Source organism: Pocillopora verrucosa, chromosome 1 (assembly GCF_036669915.1).
Source record: "Pocillopora verrucosa isolate sample1 chromosome 1, ASM3666991v2, whole genome shotgun sequence".
Taxonomy (NCBI): domain Eukaryota; kingdom Metazoa; phylum Cnidaria; class Anthozoa; order Scleractinia; family Pocilloporidae; genus Pocillopora; species Pocillopora verrucosa.
Window position 1 is genome coordinate 3,688,701 of NC_089312.1, and position 22,756 is coordinate 3,711,456.

At 38.9% G+C, this 22,756-nt stretch overlaps 1 protein-coding gene across 7 annotated transcripts; it reads right to left on the reverse strand.

Moving 5' to 3' along the window:
* Positions 1-136: 136 nt before the first annotated feature.
* On the reverse strand, positions 137-21,701 carry LOC131800152 (uncharacterized). 7 transcript variants are annotated; one of them, XM_066173848.1, is made up of 31 exons: positions 21,569-21,701; positions 18,013-18,108; positions 17,017-17,391; positions 16,619-16,660; positions 15,699-16,085; positions 14,723-15,181; positions 14,209-14,337; positions 13,950-14,002; positions 13,625-13,796; positions 13,075-13,245; positions 12,592-12,726; positions 11,373-11,585; positions 10,991-11,137; positions 10,631-10,768; positions 9,646-9,747; positions 8,699-8,808; positions 8,089-8,268; positions 7,427-7,498; positions 6,779-6,888; positions 6,261-6,432; positions 5,786-5,848; positions 5,470-5,618; positions 4,574-4,688; positions 3,945-4,095; positions 3,219-3,345; positions 2,867-2,924; positions 2,271-2,359; positions 1,954-2,074; positions 1,831-1,872; positions 1,546-1,651; positions 137-586 (listed from the first exon to the last, which is right to left on the reverse strand). In XM_066173848.1, the coding sequence occupies exons 2-31, from the start codon at positions 18,086-18,088 to the stop codon at positions 510-512; spliced, it is 4,341 nt and encodes a 1,446-aa protein (XP_066029945.1). In that variant the 5' UTR covers positions 18,089-18,108; positions 21,569-21,701; the 3' UTR covers positions 137-509. The 7 variants fall into 7 exon arrangements, with proteins under 7 accessions (XP_066029945.1, XP_066029946.1, XP_066029954.1 ...); XM_066173849.1 differs by lacking the exon at positions 21,569-21,701 and adding an exon at positions 19,451-19,558; XM_066173857.1 differs by lacking the exon at positions 21,569-21,701 and adding an exon at positions 18,522-18,701 and having other exon boundaries at positions 15,699-16,082.
* Between the last annotated feature and the right edge of the window lie 1,055 nt (positions 21,702-22,756).

A 22,756-nucleotide genomic window follows, 5' to 3' on the forward strand; every position in this document is an offset into this window, starting at 1 on the left:
ATGAATCACCAAGGCTCTCTAAAGACTGGCTGTTCATGCATGGTAATCTGTAACCTTTCCCAATGGCGTGGTGAGAGAGCCAACTTGAAAATTTTCAAGTGAACTTTATCTTTAATGGAAGCATTTGAACGGAATATTTAACACTGTATTTACAGTGGATGGACTCTGTTAGTAGCTAAAAGATTCTAATAATTACAATAATTCTTGTTCATTTTCCTACATCAATAAGCTTTTACTGATAAGTTTTTTATTTCCTTATGGAATAGTTCATGTCCCACTTTGCCATTTTTAAACATTCTTTAAGTATCACTGACTAAATTTAGTGTGCTTGCCTGAGGTGTGTTCTCTCTACACAACTGACCTCCTTAAACAGCATTAGTACGGAAAAAAACTTGTCTTTGTTCACTGCAGCCAGTAGCTTCATATTAAGGCTTGCAAATAGGTTAAAAGACTGACTAAGCTATAATGAAGCTTGTAGGAACTTTTTTTTTTTTTATCAAGAGACACCATTAAAGCTTAGTATCTATATGCTTAATTCCAGCAATCCCTGGGCGTTGCCCCATGTTCGCTCGGCCATTTATCGAACCTGAAAGTTGAACATAGAAAAGAAGAACTGATAAAATGATTGCTGAAAGATCTGATATTCATAATTTCACCACCGGCACCCAAGCCCAAATTCCACATACATTTGTTGGGGAAGACTTGTTAATGTAAATTCTTTCCAATTTAGTAATTGGAAAAGATGAAAGATCAAACGTCTATAAATAGTTACAATATGTGATAAGTATAAGGTCAGTCATTATTCACCGCTTGGGGGGTGGGGTATGGGGAGGTTTTGGAGGGAACATATGGTTTTCAGGGGGTACGGAGGGGGATATCAGTCGTCACCAACAGAGTATAAAGAAGGCTATAGAAAATTGACTGCCAATTAATTGCTAATGAGGACGGGGGTGGGGTGGGTGGGTGGGTCTCTTAAGAATATTACAGAGACCTATGTAGGATCAAGTATATTTTATCGTGGGGGATATCAGTCGTCACCAACAGAGTATAAAGAAGGCTATAGAAAATTGACTGCCAATTAATTGCTAATGAGGACGGGGGTGGGGTGGGTGGGTGGGTCTCTTAAGAATATTACAGAGACCTATGTAGGATCAAGTATATTTTATCGTGACAAAATTCTCCAGACCCCCACCCCCCAGACGATAAATAATGACCGGTCCCTATGTAAGTGTAAAAAAAAAATAAAGAATTAGGTAGGTGCGAATGAGATAAAAAACGGCAGCCAGAGAAAGGAGGAGAAAGGGAAAGAGGGAAAAGGAAAGGAATAAGAAAGGATAGAGAAAAAGGGGAAAAAGTGAAAAGAAAAGAGAGAAGGAAAGATAGGCTCAGTGAAAAATCCCGCCCGTGGAAAACTTATTTCAGCACTTCACTGCTAGATCAGTCTCGTGAGGACGCACATTCTACGAACTAAACGTATATGGCAACAAACGCTTCTGCGCGGTACAAGACGGTGTAAAGCAGGAATGAACTAATAATACCTAGTACCTGCAGGTGACAACTGAGTAGTTGCTGATACAATAGATGATCTCCCAATTTGGGTCATCATTCCTAATCGTGTTCTTGTAGTGGATCTGAGCAAACTCTCTCTTACCTATTGTAACAAATAAAGAGACACTGCAATAAACAAGCATAGAAAATAAACGATTCCAATTAAAATTCTGAGTGCAGCGGTTTTACCGCATAAGCCATCAATTCAGAGGATCGCCACATGGAATACGATATTCTGTATCAAACTTACACCAAAGCTGCACAAGCTAAGTTGGAAAATACCTGGTCATCCAAAACACCATGGAAGATACAAAACACCAAACCCTATAAGAATCAAAAGAAACACGAGTGAGGCAAACATGATCGATAGCAGCAACTGTAGAGCACATAGCACCGTGACGGTACCTGGGACGAGTTGAGTATGATGAACAAATACGCAAGGACTTCACTCCAGTGGATAAAAAACCCCAACAGCCACGTGACACCCAACAGAGGCAGTAGAGCTGCGATGCTCCTCAATCCTTTTCTGTAAGATTAAAGAAAAATTTAAGGGATCGATCACTGGGGGAACGGGAACAGAGGATTAATAGCATCTGGTTAAAAGAGCTTATTAATTAAAAGAATCACACAAACAGTACAAATCTGACTTTTTCACTCGACCGTTAGGAAATCAAAAAAAAAAAAAAGGAAACAGGAACGAGAAAACAAAAGAAGAAACTTGCCTGGTCTTCTCTACATTATCAGTCTGATATTTTTTCGATATCTTGGTGAATATCACTCTCAGTAGAATTACAAATATCACAAGATTGACCTAGAAATGAACAATTGAAAATGTTTGACCTTAAAAAAAAATTCTGATTGGTCGTTTGAAGAACAGAAAAGCTCTATGTTAGAGTATTTTCGGATTGAAAGTCTTAAAAAAAAAACCCAGCCACTTAAGTCGAAACGGCGCAGCAGAACAAAGGAAAGTATCAAAAGAGCTAAACGAGAACTGAAAAGAAACAGACATAGAGGTGTTCATGATCATTATTTATCGCCGATGGGGGGTAAGGAAGGGGGGAGGGGGTCCGGAGGATTTTGTTTGTGTAATGATAAATTTACCTGACCCCCAGGCTCTGTAATATTCTCATGATTCCTCTTCTGTTGGCGACGACTTAGTCCTCCCCGTTACCCCGGAAAGTTATGAGATCCCCTGAAATTCTCCACCCCTCTCCCACCCCGGTGATAAATAATCAATAGACTAAGAAATAGCTGGACTTTTCAAAAGACACACAAGCAATGACTTCAAAGTTGATTTGGGAAAGAAATTTGAGCTTACCACGAGAATTGCCAAGACTGGTCCTTTATACAGCCATTCACCGTCATTAAGCCAGCACCTTGAAAAGATTACAATATTCCAACATGACTGAGTAAGGAAAAAGGAAAGCAGATCGATGCACTTAACTTATTTACTTGGAACTTTCCGTTTTGTTGCAAGAAAAGGAAAAACAGTAAGAGAAAAATTAATATAGAAGAGTTTGTGAATCTAACCTTTACGATCCACAAAAAGTAAAGAAACAGACATTCAAAACATTATAAATCAAACATATGGACCTTTTAAAAGAAAAAGTGTGACAGTTAAAAGAAAGAGTTAATGGTCCTAATCGAGGAAGTTGTAGAGTTATACCAACCTGTCACGTATAATCTCCGCTGAAAGTTTCAGTGATCCACACATGACGTCCTTGTAATATGTCTTGCTCATATCATATGTCACAGGTCTGATGGCTGCTATTAGACCAACCGTAACAACTGGTAGACCTGTGGTCAAAGGAGGTCGGTACACTATGAAATCACAGATCAAAGTACCCCCGGTTATCGGTTAATCTGATTGTAAACAAAAGTTTCCTTCCGGTTATGATCCCAATGTCAAGTCTAACGGCAGTAATGTTGCAGAACTGCTATATGTGGATACACCGCACTTAATGTCGCGTCAAACACCATAGAAAGAGAAAAGCCATGATAACACTACACACTACATTATATAAGGTAGGACTGAGGTATAGCATCTAAGTTACATTCCTCTCAGTAGCCTCGTTCTCGCGGTCTTTACTGTAAGTTACTAACCGTGTTTTTTCCGCTCGGACTTTTGGCCCAATCGCTAAAAGCACGGGCTATAGATTGGAGCGAAAAAAATGAAACGGGTTCCATCACTTACGGGACAGACCGAGAAGACGAGGTTAGTAAGATAGCTACTAAAACTGTGGGTTTAAAAAGAGGAGGGAGATTTAAATTCAAATAAAATTTTGAGTTTAGAGGGCGGTACAGCGATTGATGGACCGCTCGGGTCCGTTGGGCTGACCAATCATAGTGCATGTACTAGATATGAGAGATGATAAAAGCTGTAAACAGAGCCTTACCCCACCCGATGACAATGTATGTGATGTAGAGCTTGTGGACTGAAAACACTTTCACCAGCTTGATGTAAAGATGAATTCCTTCAACCAACATCCACGTGAAAATAGCGGTGTGTGTAATATGTTGGAGGACAGCCATAGCTGAACATAATTTCTACGATATCATAAAGAAAAAAAAAGAAAGAAATGTCTAGGTGTTTAAAATCAAACAGCCATGTTACTCTGGTTTTTCAAGCTGCAAAAAATTCAAATAAATCAAGGAGTATGGGCTCCTGCAAGATTTGCTACAAGCTATTAAGGAAACAGTGTGTTCTTATTATCTGAGCGGGAGGGCCGGACGGGAAATATTTGGCTCATGGTGACAACTTACGGACTTCGCTGCGCTTAGTCCACACGGCATGACCCGCAGAGTCAAATATTTTCCCGTCTGACCCGACCTTGCCAGTTGATACACATTTAAGCGCAGGACTGCCGTCTTTCTCGTTCTTCCTTCCTTCTTACATATTTTCATCCTCACATCTCGCGGGGACATACGCTGGGCTGTGCGACTTTTCCCGACCCTGCTCGTGCCATTACGTACATTTTTTTATGTGTTATCAGAACTTATAAGAATCAGGATCAGTTAAACTCACCGGTGTCTGCTTTCTGTTTGTAAAAATACACGAGTCGAAGATCATCAGTATGTAAACCAGGCATATGGATATTAAAAGGTTTTTATGAACAAATATTCTCTCGGAGTTTCTTATCCTGTGTTAGAGAAGAGGTCACTCTGTTAGCTTTATAGTCGGTACTTCATCTTCAATTCATGTTTGTGTTAGTAATTCAGTTGCAGACTAAAGTCAGGTATATATATATATATATATAAATACTAACTACTGGTCTATCAGTCGGAGGTCAGTCCACGTTTGTAAGTACAGCAGTAAGCGAACAAGTTAGTCCTTTAGTCGGTAAGTTAGTCAGTCAGCCGGTCTGCCAGTCATACGGCAGTCAGTCAATCAGTCAGTCAGTCAGTTGGTCGGTCAGTCAGTCGGTAGGTCCGACAGTTAGTCAATCAGTCAGACGGCCAGCCAGCCGGTCAGTCAATTAGTTAATCAGATAGTTGATAGCTGAGTCATTCAGCCCGTCAATCGTCAGTCCGGACAGTCAGTCCGCCAGTAAGGCAGTCCACCAGTAAGTCGTCAGTCAGGCAGTCCGACTACTGTGTTATGCATTGATCAATTCGAAGCTTCAATATCCCCCCGGGAATTTGAACTTTTGAAGATTAGCGTCTTCAAATCCCCCTCCCCCCGAGCCAAGCTCACGAAAGCAGACTCTTTACCTTTAAACTCCTCCTTTGAAAAACGTGTGTTACGTTAATAAGACTTGATACTTGTCGTTCAAATGCCCCACCCCATCCCAAACAGGGTTCAAATTCCCCTTCCCCGGCCATAGATGACATTCAAATGCCAGTAAGATGCCCGGGGGATGCTGAAACTTCGAATTGATGGGCACATTAGTCACACTTCTGAGTATCAAACTGACTGAGCACCTTAGGCAGGAAAGCAGTATTAAGCAAATTATAACAACCACTGAAGATATGCTGCTGAGAACAAGATCCAGGTGAGTTTTAACCATAGCTTTCCTCTCTTTTTCCTCATCTCTAACTTCCTTGGCTGTGATTTTTAACGTTCCATTTACCTGAAAAAGAAAATTGACTGATTCAACCAACGAAAGTTTATGTAACATTGACAACTGGCCACTAATTTGTTGCATAAAGGAATGAAAGTCGTATACTATCCCCCCCCCCCCGCTCTGCACCAACGTTCTAACTCTTGACTATTTATAATTCAAGTTATTTGACTTACATCATATTCAATCCAAGCACAGTTGAAACGTTGAAGAGGAACAAGGACGCGACTGAAATTCATCTAGTGAGAGAAAAAACAGAAGGCGCTCTTTGAATCAAAGCTTTCCTCCTAAAATGTCACTTTATAGGATGGATGTGCCCTCGAAAAAAAGATCATTTTGAGAAAAATTAGAGTGGGTTCGATAAGCTTTAGAATTGAGTATGAAACTGATCAAATGATATCCCATGATTCCTAGCAGTACATATATTATTATTATTATTATTATTATTATCATTATTAAAAATAGGGGCATATTGAAATGAAAACTTTCTTTGTGGTCGATACCCCTGGGATGGAGAGAATTAACAAAAAGATCCCAACTGAAAAGTGACCTTGAGGTCATTTCCCTCAAACGGATTTTTTTTCAGACATGATCAGTTTCCCTCTTACTTTAGAATTCACGGGGGCCTTTTTCCTTTGGTTTATTACTTGCCTCGCTTGTGATGTTTCCCGGAGGAAGTGAAAGGGAGCCGACAGTATCACTTCCTGAGGACAGCTGGTTTGGATCAATCCTCAGATTAAGAACCGGTCGCATCCAAAAGTTAGTTACACCAGGAGAATTTGGGCTGTTGTTGCCATCTCCGGTGAATATAGGAGGAGTTTTACTATAGGATATAAAGAAGTATGCGAGAACAGATTCCATGAAAAACAGCAATGAATAAGGAATGAGTCCATTCTTTACAATTAATGTTCTCAAAACTGTAAGAGCATTTCCATGGGTATCGTAAAATAAAAACTAGATACTAACAGCCAAAAAGGGTAGAGGAAAATATTACAGGGAGCCAATGAGAATTCAAGCTGTCTGGAGCGCGGGAAAACGCGAGTGATTTGTTACGATTGGTTTTAATGGTGATTCTGAGTCAGTCTCTCTTAATTGCCGTACACCTGCTAGGATCATTGCTTCGCGCATTTTCAGTCTAGTTTAAACTAGAATTTCTTTGCTTTACTTACTATTTCAACGATCTTAGAGTGAAACAAAACCGGAAGGTATGCGTCAGATTTGAGGCCCCGCAAACAAACTCCTTGATATCTTGTATTAATGACCAGCGCTGCGAGTACGTCTGCGAAAACAACAAAGACGGTAACAATTTAGTGACTTAAACAAGTTAGCCATCCATAGAAATCCACGTTCATGGCAAAGTTTCGGTACAATTTTTTGAATAGCTAGAAATTCGAGTTCGAGGTCGCTGGTATAAGTTACAGACAGAGTTTTTTTCTGCTCCTATCTATAAGTCCGAGCAGAAAAAGAGGTTTCGTAACTTGCAGTGCGGACCGAGAAAACGAGGTTAGCCAAGATTTCTATACTATTTCTGAGTTCAAATAGAGGTCCAAGATTTCAATTTAAACAAACTTTTGAATTAAAAGGGCTGTGCAGTGAAACACGACACGACCCGTTAAATCACCCAATCATAGCGCACGCGCTGACTTATAGATATGATAAAGTTGGTTAATTTTGTTACAAAAATTATGAATAAGGCCTTTAGATGGAATATTACTTTCAAATCAAAAATCTGGTTGTTAATTATGTTACTTGTTTATTCGCATGCATGTTTTAGCTTTGCGTTTTCTTTTTCTACAGTATGTTTCATGCATGCTTACCACTTCTTCGGGACAAACGGAGTCTGAGTGAGGCTTGAAAACGTTTTCGGTTCGAGTTGTTTGGAATATAGCCTGAAGAGAAAGAAAATATATATATGAAAAGCTCATAATTCGCAGTCCTATGAAAGGTCAGTTTGAAAATGAACCCCCAGACAATCATTAAAAAAGGCTACCCTCTGGATCTGCATTTTGAAATCCAGTAAGGGAACGGTCATTATTTATCGCCGGGGGGGGGGGGAAACAGGATTTTATGTCACAATATGATTCCCGGGCTCTGTAGTATTGCTAATGACCCCCTCTCTCACCGGCAGTCAATCTTTTATGGTCCTCCCTCCTCCCTAATATACTCTGTTAGCGACAACTAATTCCCCTCCCCGTTCCCCCTGAAAAGAATGTAAACTCCCAAACTCTTACGAGCCCCCGCCCCGAGTTGATTAAACGCGACCCGTCCATAAGGGGTTTCTTAAATTCTTCGATAACTTATGTAGATAAATCAAGCCTCTAGGAAGACCTTTATTTGATTTATTTAAAAAAAAGTACCCACAATTTTTTTTAAAAAATTCCTTTGTCCTTTGTTAAAAGAGTAGTAAAGCGCATATGTAATTTCAAACTGACAAAGAATGTAAAGTCTGTCATATGGTCCTAAAGGCTAAAATTCGTACCTGTGAGAAATTGAGCGCCACCATATCGTTGGAATGGTTGACTGGATTTAGTAGGAGAGCTCCACTTTTAAACCAAAGGCTCAGATAATTAAAGAACAGTTCTTTGTTTGTAAAGTTAGTGGCCTTGTTCACAAATGCTCTTGTTAGTTCCAAAATTTTTGTTAGATTCACTATGGATAGCTTAAAATGAATGGAGAGAAGCCTTATATTAGTTCCAGTAAACTCAGTTGTTTACCCAATGAACTTTAAGACAAACACGATGAAAAACAAACTATTTCAATTACGGCATTTGATTCTTGGCCACTGTAAAGAGTTCTAAATCTGATGTTTTGCACTTTAACCCTTCGTCAGGGCGAATGACAAATTCTACAAACCAATGATGGTGGCCGATTTATGTAAGCAACTCAATTAATAAAACGAAATCATCTTGGTTGTTATATTCCTTACCGTTTCTTTAAAAACTTACCGTCCCCCCTTACTACATGCAAAAACGAAAAAATTTGAAAATAAATCAAAAGCTTGATTTATTTATTTGCTATTCCAATTGAGTCATGTATCGCGTTTCAAACAACCGCGGATTAGAATACATCGGAATCAAACTACTACATACTTTATGCCTGACTTCTTGACGGAGAGATTTTTTTTCGCAAAAACAGCTTTCTTTGAAACTCCACTTTGTCATATCACCATACGGTGAAGAACAACGGTTCGTGAGATTTCCTGTGGCCAAATGAAAATAAATAAGTGAAAAGTGCGTTGCTGAGGCACAAACAATATTAAATCTATCTTAACAATCTAATGATGGTGATTCAAAGTCTAACTGAATATCAAGTACAACCAGCAGCAAATGCTGTAAGCTTACGCGAATGCCTGACGAAGTAAGCTCCATAGATCTGATTGAATTTTGTATCGGGTTTACACAATGAAAGGATATTGTAGAAAAATTAACACAAGCACTGAACACAGTCTGAACCTTGGAATAACAACTGATTGGTTTACGTAATCCTCCTGGCGAGGAAAGAACAGAAATTTACTGTTACTAGCCGAGGTGCATGACTGAAATTTCTATAAACGAAATGATAGTCAAAGTTAATTAACTTACTTTGGACGATAAATTTGTTGAAACTTTAGTCAACGTTACTGACTTTTCGAATTCAGGACGTGCTCTTCTCACCCGAGTGATCATAGTCCATGATCGGAGAAAAAAAATGTCATGTGAAGTGCACTAAAACAGTAACCTGTTTTCCACCCACAACTGGGCACTTCGTTTGACTTCTAGGAGTTATATCGTTTCCTTTTAACCTTTTTAATCCCAGAAGTGACTAAGATGTAACTTCTCCCTGTAATATATATACTACCCTGAAAACTGGTAATGAGAACACTCAAACTTAACAGATAGGAGATGTTGCCTTCATCTCACACCAAATTCTTGTAGCTTATTCACAAGGTACCACGAGGAAGCATAAAGAGAAAATTAACAATCAGATCTTGGGAATTAAATTTTTTTTCACAAAATAACATTTTTTTTCGACGAAGCGTATCAAAAAATTTTTTTACCTCCTAACTCTGGATCCATCTCTGAACAGTTCCTTACAACAATCTCATTCAGGGCAGTTCTTTCCCAGTACATATTGAACTTCGTGTAAAATGGACAAAAATCTGAAATAATTATTTAAAAATTCCCCTTCAAAACAGCTTTCACAAAAAATATTCTTGAAAAGGCATGAGTGCTTTTTTTTCCTTCTGTAATCAACATCTTCAAAGTGCAGACTAGGATGTTAGTCAACACCATTATAAGAGGAAGATCAAACACCAGTCATTATTTTTCGCCTGGAAAGTAGGAGGGTTGAAGGATTTCGGGGGGGAGTGGTTTTCCAACTTTATCGTAACACAACAAAAATCATCCGACACTACCATCTGCCCCCCCCGCCCCACCCACCAGGGTGATCAATGATGACTAGTCCCTAAAAACAAAGGTGCGCTCGACATCAGTTGAAGGTTTTTCAAGTCCATTATTAGCAATATATTGTCATTATCAATCTATTGTCAATCCTTTCCATCCTCAACCTTCGTCGTATCTTTTCGCTTCATTCTCCTCATTTTTATGCCTTTCTGTCTTGCAAAACTAGTATTTCGTGGTCTTCATCATTTTGAAGAAAACTTTTTGCGCGTTACAGGATGATACGGTTCAAATTCCGGTGACAGCCTCCGGAAACTCTCAAAACTCCAGCCATTATTCCTCGCCGTTAGCAAGGGGAGGGGGGAGGTGGGAGTTGGGAGGGGTATGAAGATCACGGTAAAACTTACCTGATCCCCCAGAAGGCTCTTTAATATTCTTATGATCCCCTTCCATGAGCAGTTCATTGGCAGTCAACTTTACTAAAATTCCCCTTTTTATTTGTAATATTCTGTTGGCGGCAACCGATCTTCCCTTCCGTTCCCCCAGAAGACCATACGATCCTCCATTATCCTCCGAACCCCTCCCCCCAGACGAAAAATGATGACTAGCTCCCAGGTCTTAGTCATTGCCATTTACACTTACACTGAACGCAATCTCTCTCGTCAGACTTGTCCCTGCAGTCTGCTTTCTGATCACATCTGTCGTTAAGTGATCTTATTTCATCTCCGGTCTTACAGAGGTACAATCTTTCATCAGATATGAGTGATAAGTTTCGTACTCCTGAAAAAATGTAGAAACACAAACAGCCTAAAAAATATCGGAAAAGATTTTTGTATAATGCAAAGCAGAATAATTATTTTTCGACGTCCACAAATCTGAGCGGGAATATTAAAAAAAAGTAGCTTGAAGGAGCATGTTTTTCAGGGCAAAAAAAAATGTATGTCCCTTAGAGTCTCTTTGACACGATCGATGTCTCGATAGTTAGTGGCCCCTGGAACAAACCTGTAAAAGCCCCTGTACATTGCACGTGACCAGCTTTCAAGTAGCATCCAGGCCTCACTCTCTGCTTTTCTGAGCTGCAAAAGAAGTCAACTCCATTCTCTGTCCAGCGGTAGCCTTCCAGATGGGTTTGGTTCCTCCATATGCAAACTAACGTAATGCAGAAAAGTCATTTACATGGGAATGGATAACTTAAATTTAGTGTGGTCATTTTCTTATGAATTGTGGTGGTAAACCAGCTTTAAGGTACAAAATACGAGATAATTCACAGAGAAAATTAGCTAGAATAATTGCAGCTCTTGTGATTACAGGATGAAACCTCTTTGGAAAATCATTGTTCTCCATTTTTACGCAGGTATTTGGCTTTCCCTTCACAATCACTTGCCTTTACAGATTCCTCTATTTGCTTTCAAGAACGCCGCTACGTTACAATCCGGTTGACTACAGCGCTCAGTGTTTTCGTCATTGGATATAATGACTGACAGCGTTTTAGAACACGAGATAACGCCATTGTGACAGTAACAGTCGATGCAGTCACCAATAGACCAGGTGCTTCCATTGATATATGTATTTGCATCCTCGTCCTGACACAAGTCATCTGAGAAACAAATCATCAGCAGATAGGGACTGAAAAAAATCTGCTTTGACAGGAAATGAGTGAGTTTAGAGAAGGAACCTTCCCCCGTCTCTCCTCATGTGGTGTTTAATCTTATGGTACTTCCACTAAGGCTATTTTTTGGCACACTTCCCTTGGAGATCCAGGCGGATCTAAAAAATAGTGAATTTAATGTTGCTAATTCTGCTCACGTGTACATCCCATGATCCCACACGGCTTCTATGTGTTCTTCATTGAGACGTCAAGCAACACACTGAGTGAATGTACATTGGTCTCGGAAGACCAGATACTTAATTCTAAAAATAGCTTGAGAGTAATAACGTTTGAAATAGGGCTTACAAAGGGATACAGTCTCATTAACTTATTCTCTCTTAGCTGTCGCTGACGTCTATGCATTGGTTTTATTACAAAGTTGCACAAACTTTTCTGTTTAATAATTAGGACATTTGCTCCGAGAGAGCTCACAAACTTTATGTTACACGTCCATTCTCGATAAGGGAATGTGACTAGCTTGTAAAAGAGAAGGAGTCCGGTCTTTTGGATAAAATTCGATTCGATAGTGATGGATTCAAAACATAGACCAAGACGATTAAAAAAACCCAGAAACTAAGTCCTTTCGATACAGCCTAAGTCAGTTCGATACAAACAAGTGAAAGATAAATTTGGATGTCAAAACGGCAATTTTTCGGCGATATATCTTGCCTTATTTAATCTGCATACAACAATTTGTCAATGACTTTTGTCTCGGTATTTTTATTGATCTCAAACGTCATAAAGACCAACCTCAAATTAGGTGTAAAATAACTTTTATTTAACTACCCCTTGCCAGGGTAGTCGAACAACAAAGAAAGAAGTAATAACCTAAAATAAAGAACATCTGCTGAGAATGGAGAAGATTAACGCAGCTTGAAAATGAGGACTAGACTTTTTTAAGATGGACCAGCCATATCGAAGCCTCTTAGAAGTCGCTCTAATCAATCAAACTTACCCGTTTTACAGGAGCCGTTTCCCGGCAGGCAACTCGGGTCGATAATGTCACACTGATCATCACTGGCTATCAACTGAAGTCCTCCAGGGCACACCATCATACCCCAGCGCACCTGACTTGCAAGTTGTGGGAGTGCTATGAATTACAAAACGCGCCTTCAGTGGGAAATTGAGAGCAATTTTTCAATTGAATGCTGAATGCAAATTCGTAATTGCTTTCGTTTTGCTTCAATACACTAACCACTTTGTGATAGGCCCAAAAAACTCGCACGCTGCATGTGCAAATCAAATGCAAAACAGTCAATCACTCGTGTCAATCACCCGGTGCTTATAGCATCTTGTCAATTATTACTTTGCATTCCCACTGGCTAATGCTGATGTTCACCTTGATTCCAATTAGCTGTTGTCATAACTTTGGTTTTCGTTTTTCGAAAACTGACAAATAATCGTTTCCAAAAGATGATAACATTGCTGTTAATTTTACCTGGGCATTTCTCAGCACAACAGACTGCTCCATTGTAGATATAACAGGTTGATAGAGACATTTGTGGGCACCCTGTGATCTGCTTGTGTCCTTCAAAGAGGAATTGACACCCTTTGTAGTCCCAGTTGTCTCCTCGTGACAAAATGTGGCCACCTTCGACGGTTTCAATTACTGAGTAAAGAAATATTTATTATATGGATATGAAAAAATAACAATGTCAGAGGTAACGGAGTTGAGCTAAATTATAAAGAGTAAGAATACGGTAGTTTTAATCGCTCTGTGTTGTTTATTTTGAGAGAGTAGCCGAACCAACAGGTGCTTTCCAGAATTGAGCCTAGCCGGTTTTTACCAGTTTCCTCGAGTAAAAATAAAGCCATGAAAATGGTTTTTGCGGTGATTTCAATTTCCGCCCGGGTCAACATTTAGTAGCTTTTTTTGATAAGTATAGATCTAATGGGCGAATTTTGATGATGTATGCTAATTTGGTTAAAGCGATCTTTAAGGTAGCTCTCGGCATGAATTGAGTCTAAATCTTAAACCTGACGTGTACCTTCACAAGTTTCTCTCCTGGCTTTAATAAACTCCACAGCGTTACACCCTGGTTGTTCACAGGACTCATTAAAAGGTACGTATGCCAAGTGTTTGCCTGGGAAGTTGACTTGAAGTGTCCTCTTGCATTTCAGACGACCCTCTGTACACTCGCAGCTGAGACAGTCGGACACCTGGAATGATATTAACAATGAACTCTTTAAATGTTATTCGAGCTGACATTACAAAAAGAAAAGCTAAGCTTTCCGAATGATAAATTAGTGTAGTGCTTTAGTTATTCTAAGGGTTGAATTTTTACAAGGTTTGCCATAAGTATGAAAATTTACCTTCCAAACATCTTTTAGAATTAGAATCTGCCCTTCCTCATCACGACAAATAACTAAAACAACAACAAGAAATCATCAGTATTTATTTTTAATTAAGTTTGTCTCTGATGGTTTTTTTTCCTTCCTTTTTCGTATGAGCGATGGGGGAGGAGGGGGGGAGAGGAAAGGGGGAAATGGGGAGGAAAGGAGGAGTGGTATAGGGTGTTGCTAAGATTAGTGAAAGCTCAGTTACTTTAAAAAGTCGGATTTATTAACTCACCATTCTGACACTGCGCCTCATCAGAAGCGTCCGGACACTCCGCGACTCCATTACACACGTGTTCTTTCCTTACGAAGTGGCCACTGGAACAACCAAATACCTCATTTAAAGCCTTGAGCTGAAAGAACACTGGAAAGAGAAGAAGCTTTTAACATGGATAATTGCACTGTGTAAATGTCATTCGTTGGTTGATCAAAACGAGTCGCTCTCTCTACTGGTAGGGGAGGTAAGTGTAAAAAAAAATTGGCTCAACTTGGCCAGAAAGCAGTCATTTTGGATATTTGATTCGGTAACTGATGATTTCTCACCATTACAATTTCGCCTCTTACCATCTCTGCGATTTCGCTCCACATCGTTCAACTTATTAAGGTGGGGACAATTTTGTCTTATGTTAGGAAGAGGGTTTATAAACCTGTGATTCAGATCGAGAGTGACTACGTGATAAATAACAAACAATCACATTTCATCATTGCAGTGATTTAACAACGACACTTCATTTATTATTGAAACCCACCCTGGCAAGCAGCGACTGTCCCATCCCCTGTTGGTAAAATATCGTTACTTGGCTGATGACATGGTATACATCTTCCAATTGTCTCAACTTGGAATAACCCATACTTGATAGTCACGCGATACTTCGCACAACTGATCAAACCATCCACGCATGAGCAATTGAAACAGACTCCAGAAAACCAGTGGGTACCATGATCCCGCACCATGCCTTTCTCATCGGTGCAGGCTGGCCGAGAGAGCTTGGTACAGGTTATCTTTCCATAGCTACAGGTACACTTAGTCATGTTGTCGCTAAGCCACTCGTGTCCATCTACAAAAGCGTTGCCATGGGAATCCCAGCAGCCACTTTCAGTTTTTTGGCACTCGACTTTAAGATTGGGTGCACATGTACATTTGAACAAAGGATTTGGGTTCCAACTCTGCCATACGTCATAGCTGTTTCCTTCTTTGTCTCTGCAACCTACCAGAAATTCAGAATAATAGGCGACCAAGTGGTTACCACGCATAAATTCTCGATGCAGGCAGTCACGGGTCACCTTTCTTTGCGTACTGTCCACGGTTATGCCTTCAATGGCTTCAAAACTAAGTACCTCATTTTACTGGGATCAAAGTCTTCTAACAACTAAATATGTAATGGAAGTATTCAGTCATGCGGAGTCTGGTTTCCGCAGTTTTATCTATTCGGTTGTTTCTTTTAAAGGAAAAATCCATGATCTATCACCTGGGAGGACGAGGTAAGGAGGATTTGGGAGGGGGGAATTAAAGGGGCATTAGTCTACCCCCATATATTATAAAGGGGGGGGGGACTAAAAAAAATTGCTCGCCAATCAACTGACGATGAAAGGGGGACCATAACAATATCATAGAGCCTTTGGGGGGATCACAACCAAATTCATCCTACTTCTTCACCCCTCCCCCTCCCCCCCCTCCGGCCGATAAATAATGATCAGTTCATAACTGGTTTCTGTGTCACTTACCAGCTTCTCCTGCTCCACAGTATCGCATGCTGCAGGAGTCTACACTTGTAGGAAAGTGTCCAAATTTGTACACCATAAAACCACTGCAGTTTTTCACTAACACCAAACTATACCAGTGACAACAATTGGTATCGTTTGTAAAGCAAACCATACGCTGCACCACACCCTCCTCCACAGTTGGGTGTTTGCCATTCAACCAACCAGGTGACAGAGTACCACAATGCATTCTGGGCACGCAATGTGTCGGCATAACAGTCCCTGCGCGGCCAGCCAGCTTGTACCAGCCACTGGGTAGGTAGGCGTCACACTTCAAAGTGTTGTAACTGAAATAGTCTGCGGCTCTATCGCGTGCGTTGAGTGTGTTGTAGTCAGAGCATTCATCGCCTACTAACAATTAAATAAACAAACAGACATACAAACAAACAGTTATCGAAACAAACAGAAGAAATCGACGATATGAAATTCTTTTGTTTATTTGAAACGTAGAGTCGATCATTCTTTTAATTACAATGAACAAACTTGAAAAGTTTCGGCACAATTTTCGCTAACACGTTTCTGTTTAAAGATTGAACTTCGTGTTGCTTGGTTTAACGAAGTAAACAATTATCGCAAATGAGATTAGAACTGAAATAACGTCATTAAGTTAACGTGGATAACTCTTTTAAAAGGGTAACTCTTTTTCCATATTGCATGCTCATCTTGACATCCATGAAAGCATTAAAGTTTGTAACGATGGCGTAGAATTTGGGAACGTTTCTAATCTTTCTTATAAAATTTTGTTGAAGAGGCGGCGTGGAAAAGGCTGCAGTTATCAAATAGAATACTAGTGTCTGTGTTCAAGTTGAACTTTCACTCACAATTAAACAATCAATCAATTCCTTATCATTTTTAAAGGCTTTAAACTGCCTTTCTTATATTACCTAACTTATTCTTGATCGCTACCTGCTTAGGTGGCAATGATCCTGAAATAAAGAAAGTCTCTGAGAAAATTTGTCCAGATTTTATGAATTAAAGTCAGTATCTGCGAGTCTTTGGGTTAAAACGTGGGATATCAAGTTAACAAACACCCATCCCTCCCCTGAGGGACGCAAAATGGATGAAACCTCCCCCTTCTCTCGATAAAGAATTCATTTTACATCTCGAACAACTCCCAATAACTTTTATTTTAGTAAAAAGGCGAAAACAAAGTGTCTTTAATATCGTGGTTATGATTTGAAAGTGGATGGCAGACGATGGAGGAGGCATTTACATTGCAATCTCTGAGGGTTTTCGTCTACAAATGCGATCGATGAAAGGAGTTCGGAGAATATTACATTACCTTCAATACCAGCTCCACACACTCGAAAAGTAAAGCTTAAACCTGCATTCACGTCCAGTTTGTAAACAAAGAAGCCGCTGCAGTTCCTCACAAGTACACTCACAGATGTCATACAACAAACTTGTGACATGGAGAGACATACTGATCGTACTACTAAACCTTCGTCTACACTTGGATGGTTACCCGCCAGCCATCCGGGAACTAACGTACCGCAGTGTTCAGCGGGAACGCAAGTTGTTGCCATGCGCGTACCGGCTGAGCCATTGTATGTAAACCAGCCCGTTAATGAGGTATCGCTGGTCTTATCGATGTAGTTGGTAAAAAACCTAGATCTGCTTGCCTCGTTTAAAACTGTGTGGTTTGTGCACTCGATTGCTATAGAACAGGAAAGAAAAACAAACAACTTAACATCGATCTTTTTGGTTCTCGTCTTATGAAAGTTTGGATGTCAGTGATCAAACCGAGAAATAGTAAAGGGAAAAAAAGGCATTTCTAATTCCACTACGACGAAACGCACCCCTTTCCATGTTTTTTTAACTAAGCTAAAGGGTACTCTATGGCAAGCTAGACTAGTTTAGATTCATGTCCGACAAATGTCTTCTATCTTGCTACTATGTAGGATCAAAAACGATCAAGCGTCTTAGTTCTCTATCACCAACTTACTTAAAATAATTTCTTTTTTCTTAAAAATTTCGAAACCATATCTAATCGTTTCTCTAAAACCATAGTTTTTATTTCCAAAGAAAATGAATCTTTATTTGACTGGCGCAGCACCTTCAAGCAAATTACGGCATTTTCTCTACTGAGAAGAAATACCAGCCTGCTTTCGTTAATAATGTTTAAGCATTACTATAATATTCCCCGGTTCCAGAAGTTTTGGCAAACCTAAGTAGTTTAAATCGTTTGACGTGTCCTGTGAAAAGCAGCTGGCTTCTACCGCTGTCAAAATGTTGAGTCAACTTTAAGGTACAATAAAAAGAATGGAAACAACGTTACCAGGATGAGGACTGGAAATCCCTTCACATGAAGAAAGTATGGCCACAGCAAACAGTGCAATGAAATGGTGCAGCATCTTAACCAGTATGCATTATCCTGGGCAGTTTTAGGAAATAAAATTGCTTTTATCAAACAGAGAGAAACATTTTCTATACCTTTTAAAGCTACGAAACCTCTTTTTAAAGCGCAAGTACCTTCTTTACACGAAGGTAGATTTAACTAAGGTGTGCCGAAAAGTTAATGCAATACTCTTCTAAACAGTTGTCTGAAAGATGTGATCAAATCCTCGTCGCAAAGCTTCGTGTCCAGGGTTTGACCTCATCGTACCCTTTGATTCATTGGTGAGTTTTTCAATTACTTTCAAACACGTACTTGCATTTAACGGTGCGCATAAAAATTCACTCTGGTTAGAAAAAGCGAGAACAATTTGTCCATGCATTATGGAAGATGTTTACGAAGAGAGCTTGGCATATACTCAGTGGAGTATCATCAATGTTTGTCATTATTACCTCTCATCGAAGTTGTAGAACGCAATGCTAATTTGGTTAACACATGAAACTCAAAGTTTAACCGGTCAATACCATAAGCCAACGCTTCGTCTTGAGGGTTTTCAACCAGCTTGTTAAATGCAGTGCGACATTTATCCCTCTACAGGTAACAAAGCCCTACCGGTACTTGAGTTAAAAACCTCGTATTATGTACCAACTATTGTAATAAAATATTTATAGATGTCTATATTAAAAGCTTGGTACTTATAATTAGAAATTGAGCTGTTGAACGTATAAAATGTAAAAAAAGGTTTCGAAACAAGTACGGATTGATTTAAGAGTCACTTGATATGAATAAAAAGCTTGATTATGTGATTAAATTTCAGGGTTTCAAGACAATTACTCTCGCGGTACTTTGTTCGTAATATAAAATTCGCTCCCTGAATTTTGATACCTAAAACTTTTGTTCATCAATTTTCATTTAAAATTCATATCTAGTTATAAATGACAAGTCGTCACATTACCGGCTTGAGGCAAATTTTGCGACACGATTTCATAAGACAGGAAATCAAAACTCAAACGTAATTTTCCCAAACAAGTATGTACAAACGCCGGGTAATATGAAAAATTGTTTGTATTGCTCAATACGTAGGCTTCCATGAACTATTTTCGATTACAAGGGAAGCAGTGTTAACAATCAGCCCACTTGCTCCTGGAGTCGAACAAAAAGACACTAATTGCGTTGTTTATGAAAGGTATCAATAGAGCGTCGGTTTAAATTGAAAAAAAAACCTAAAATGCTTAAAGAGCATTTTAAGTCTACTAAAAACCTCACGGAATCGAAGGCAGGCGATATTCTAGTTGCAAAATTTCCTTCTTCGAGGTTACGGCCATTTTCTATCTGGTCTAAATTGTTTTTGTTCTAAATCATGTTGGGCAAATCACTTTACCGTCTGTCGGAGTATTGATGCAACAAAACATGTCAAGCATCAACAAGTCAACACGTTTCGCAATTTTTTCTCAAATACGTGCTCAATCATCCCATTCGTCGAATCCTGATTAAGGGTTTGTTTAATTTATAAACTGACGGAAGAGAAAAACCGCAGTCATAACAACTTGGATGATTAGTGACAAAAATTTTTTATTGTGTGTTAACGACCGAATCACCTGCTGCGAACAAAGTGAAAAAGCTTTAGTAAAAGCGAAAATAGATTTTGACAATTTGCGACAAAAAATTTTAACCGAATTTTGCATTATATCCCTCTTGGCGAAAGAAGAAAAACAAGACAATAAATTTTTGATCAAATAGCTGAAAGAGAATTACCGTTTTGCTTCATATACTCACTCGTCTTGTTTTCCATGTGGGATAAATAAAAAAAAAATGGAAAGATAAAGGATATGAAATACCTAAATGAGATGAGCGGAACACGACGCAAGGATCATATTTATAATTTCCGACCATGCGTCATCTTCGACTTAGTGCTTTGTTGAAAGATGAGTGGAAGTAAATTCAGAGATAAGGAAATTAACCGACATTTGAATATTCTGCTCTTCAGTGACAGGAAAACTAAGTCTGTTCAATTACTACATTTCTCAGAGGCGTGAGAAGGATTTTCCGGATGGGGGTTATGGAGAGAGGAGGGGAGGAGGGGGGGGAAGGAAGCTTGCAGTAGTGCCTTATTGGCACGTGGAGCCACGCTAGCTTTTACTCTTTCTTACAAAGACGGGCTCCACATCTCTAAGAGAACCCCCCCCCCCCCCGCTTAGTTACGTCCTTGTTCAGGGATATTAGTTTCCACATTTAAATATTTATCTATATCTGAAGGAAAAAAAAGAAAGACCTCGTTTTTTGTGTCTATTTACACTATAAATGAAAATAAAGAATTTTACATTTGCATTTATTTGTTGTTAGGCTACGGTCTTCGCTGCTCCTACATTTATCATTCAAAGAAAAATGAGTGGCGCTCGTTCTTTAATGCTGATGAGGTATTTCATGAATCCTCATTTTGTCAAAAAAACCCAACAATAACATCAGTTTTTAAAGATAAAAGATCTTGAGCGGGTAAAAAGCAATTGTCTTGGCTAAAAGCTAAAACAAATTCGCTCAGTTTTATCGTATCGAATATCTCAAAATACCATAATTGGATTCTTGGCTACTTTTAATCATTTCCCGTTGGAAATTAATATTCTTCATCAAAATTCAAGTTCACTGATTGAACGTGGGTAGTATTTTTCACAAAGATATTTTCATGCTAAAATACGTCTTTTTAAATCATACAAAAAATGAAATAGTACACCTTTTTTTATCATATTATTTTTTCATTTCACTTTGGTTTAATTTTTTTCCTTTCTGATTTTAAATGTCAAGTAAGTTAGGAAAAGAAAAATTTTTACCAAAGAAAAATACATAGTGTTTCAACTAGTTTTATAGATCTTATTGTGACAAATAAATACAAATTATATCTGAGGAATTAAGGAAATTCAGATAAAACTTTCGGGAAAAGAAGTGTATTTCAAAGTCGAAATAATACTACTTTGGGTAAGGATATCCGGTTAAATCAAAGTTGTAAAATTAAGAATTCTACTTGTTAAATTGAAAGCAATAAGAGAAAACAGTGAAATTAGCCAGTGTTTCGAAAGATTTTTGCATAAGGCTTTCGGAAAAAAAATTAGAATTCTACTTAATAAATTGAAAGCAATAAGAGAGTACTGTGAAACTAATCAGTGTTTTGGAAGTTTCTGGCACAAGGCTGTCGGAAAGAGCTTAAGTTCTTCCTTTACTCGAGAAATATCCAGAAAAAAATTTCACAGCTATGCACGATTGAAAACGAAGGGTCATTGGCATCAGTTACGAGCTATAGTGAAAATTAGCGAAAACCATCTGAATTATTGGATCCTGAAGCTTCGTTCGGCAATGACGAATGTAAAAACCAAAACCCTGACGTATCTCTAAACAAAGCAAAATTTGTACAGCGAAATAAAAAAACCCGTAAAGTAGTTACGATACAGCACAGTCGTTGATGAAACAGATGTCTAAAAAATAAGTTGCGAGCAAATTTATCGCCTACCTTCAAATCTTCCGTGTTTGTTCTTGCATGAACTAACACCACTACTGCGGAAGTCACTGCGAGTTTTCGTTTATAAGAATTAATTTGTACTGGACTGGATAGCGCGCGTATCAGAGACTTTAGCCGCTCACCTTGCAAGGCGGAAGGGACTTAACTGAACCAATTATGTTTTTATGTTTATTTTGTACACCTTATCATCCAGGGAAAGTTGGAGAACCCTCTCGTTTTCCAGTTTTGGAGACAAAACAAGCATAAATTACCTTTAGGTCAGCTTGGTTCCAAGCGAAAGCTCCTCCCTCAAATGTATGCAAATATGAAACGGGGCTAAGGGAAGAATCAATTGGTTTACTTTCCAGAGGCGTGTGGACACAGTAGGATGTAAAACTCAAACAAAGATAAGATGAATAAATACTAATAAAAATCATGCGTCATTTAAAAACAACATACATTGCATCAAATTACAACGCACAGTTTGCTACTCTTATAGTAAGGAAACATTACTGCAAACATTGACATCCAAATTACTTGCCTTCTTGTCTTTGTGTGTGCATATGTCTCGTCCAAAGGGTCGTGTTGGGCCAGTGCTTCTCAGTCCATGGTTCAAAGCTCTATATTTTTTGGGTTGTTACACATTTTGTACAAGGAAAAACTTCAAGGGAACTGAACCATTCTCAAACTTAAAAGCAACGTCGATCATTTCCATTACAAGAAGAAAACGACTGGTTAATGATGCAGCAGGGAACGTGTTTATAAAACATGAGTAAAATTCCTTTATAACAATTTAAAACACCGTATTGAATCAATAAGAAAGAAACAACGTTCAACTTTGTCACTGAAAATTGAAACAGAAACAAAAAATACAACTGTTCCCTTTTCAAAAGAAGATAAGTCGAAATATTCCTCACGGGTGAAGTGTATTTCAAGAAAAATTGCTTGGGCCTCGAAGAATTTCAATCAGTTAGGCCCTTTGAGCCCCAAAAATATAGTTTCGTTCCTCAGTTGTAGCATATAGTATTTGGGAGGTCACGTTCAAACATCGTCGAAACTTTAATATATTCGGGCTTCCTATTCTGCAATTTCTTGAGTTGTGATTGTAAGGAGACATCTAAAGACCGGTTTTCTTTTGAAAATAACCTGAAAAAAGAAGGTAAACTGAAGCAAACAATGTTTTCCACTACCTTTACAAGC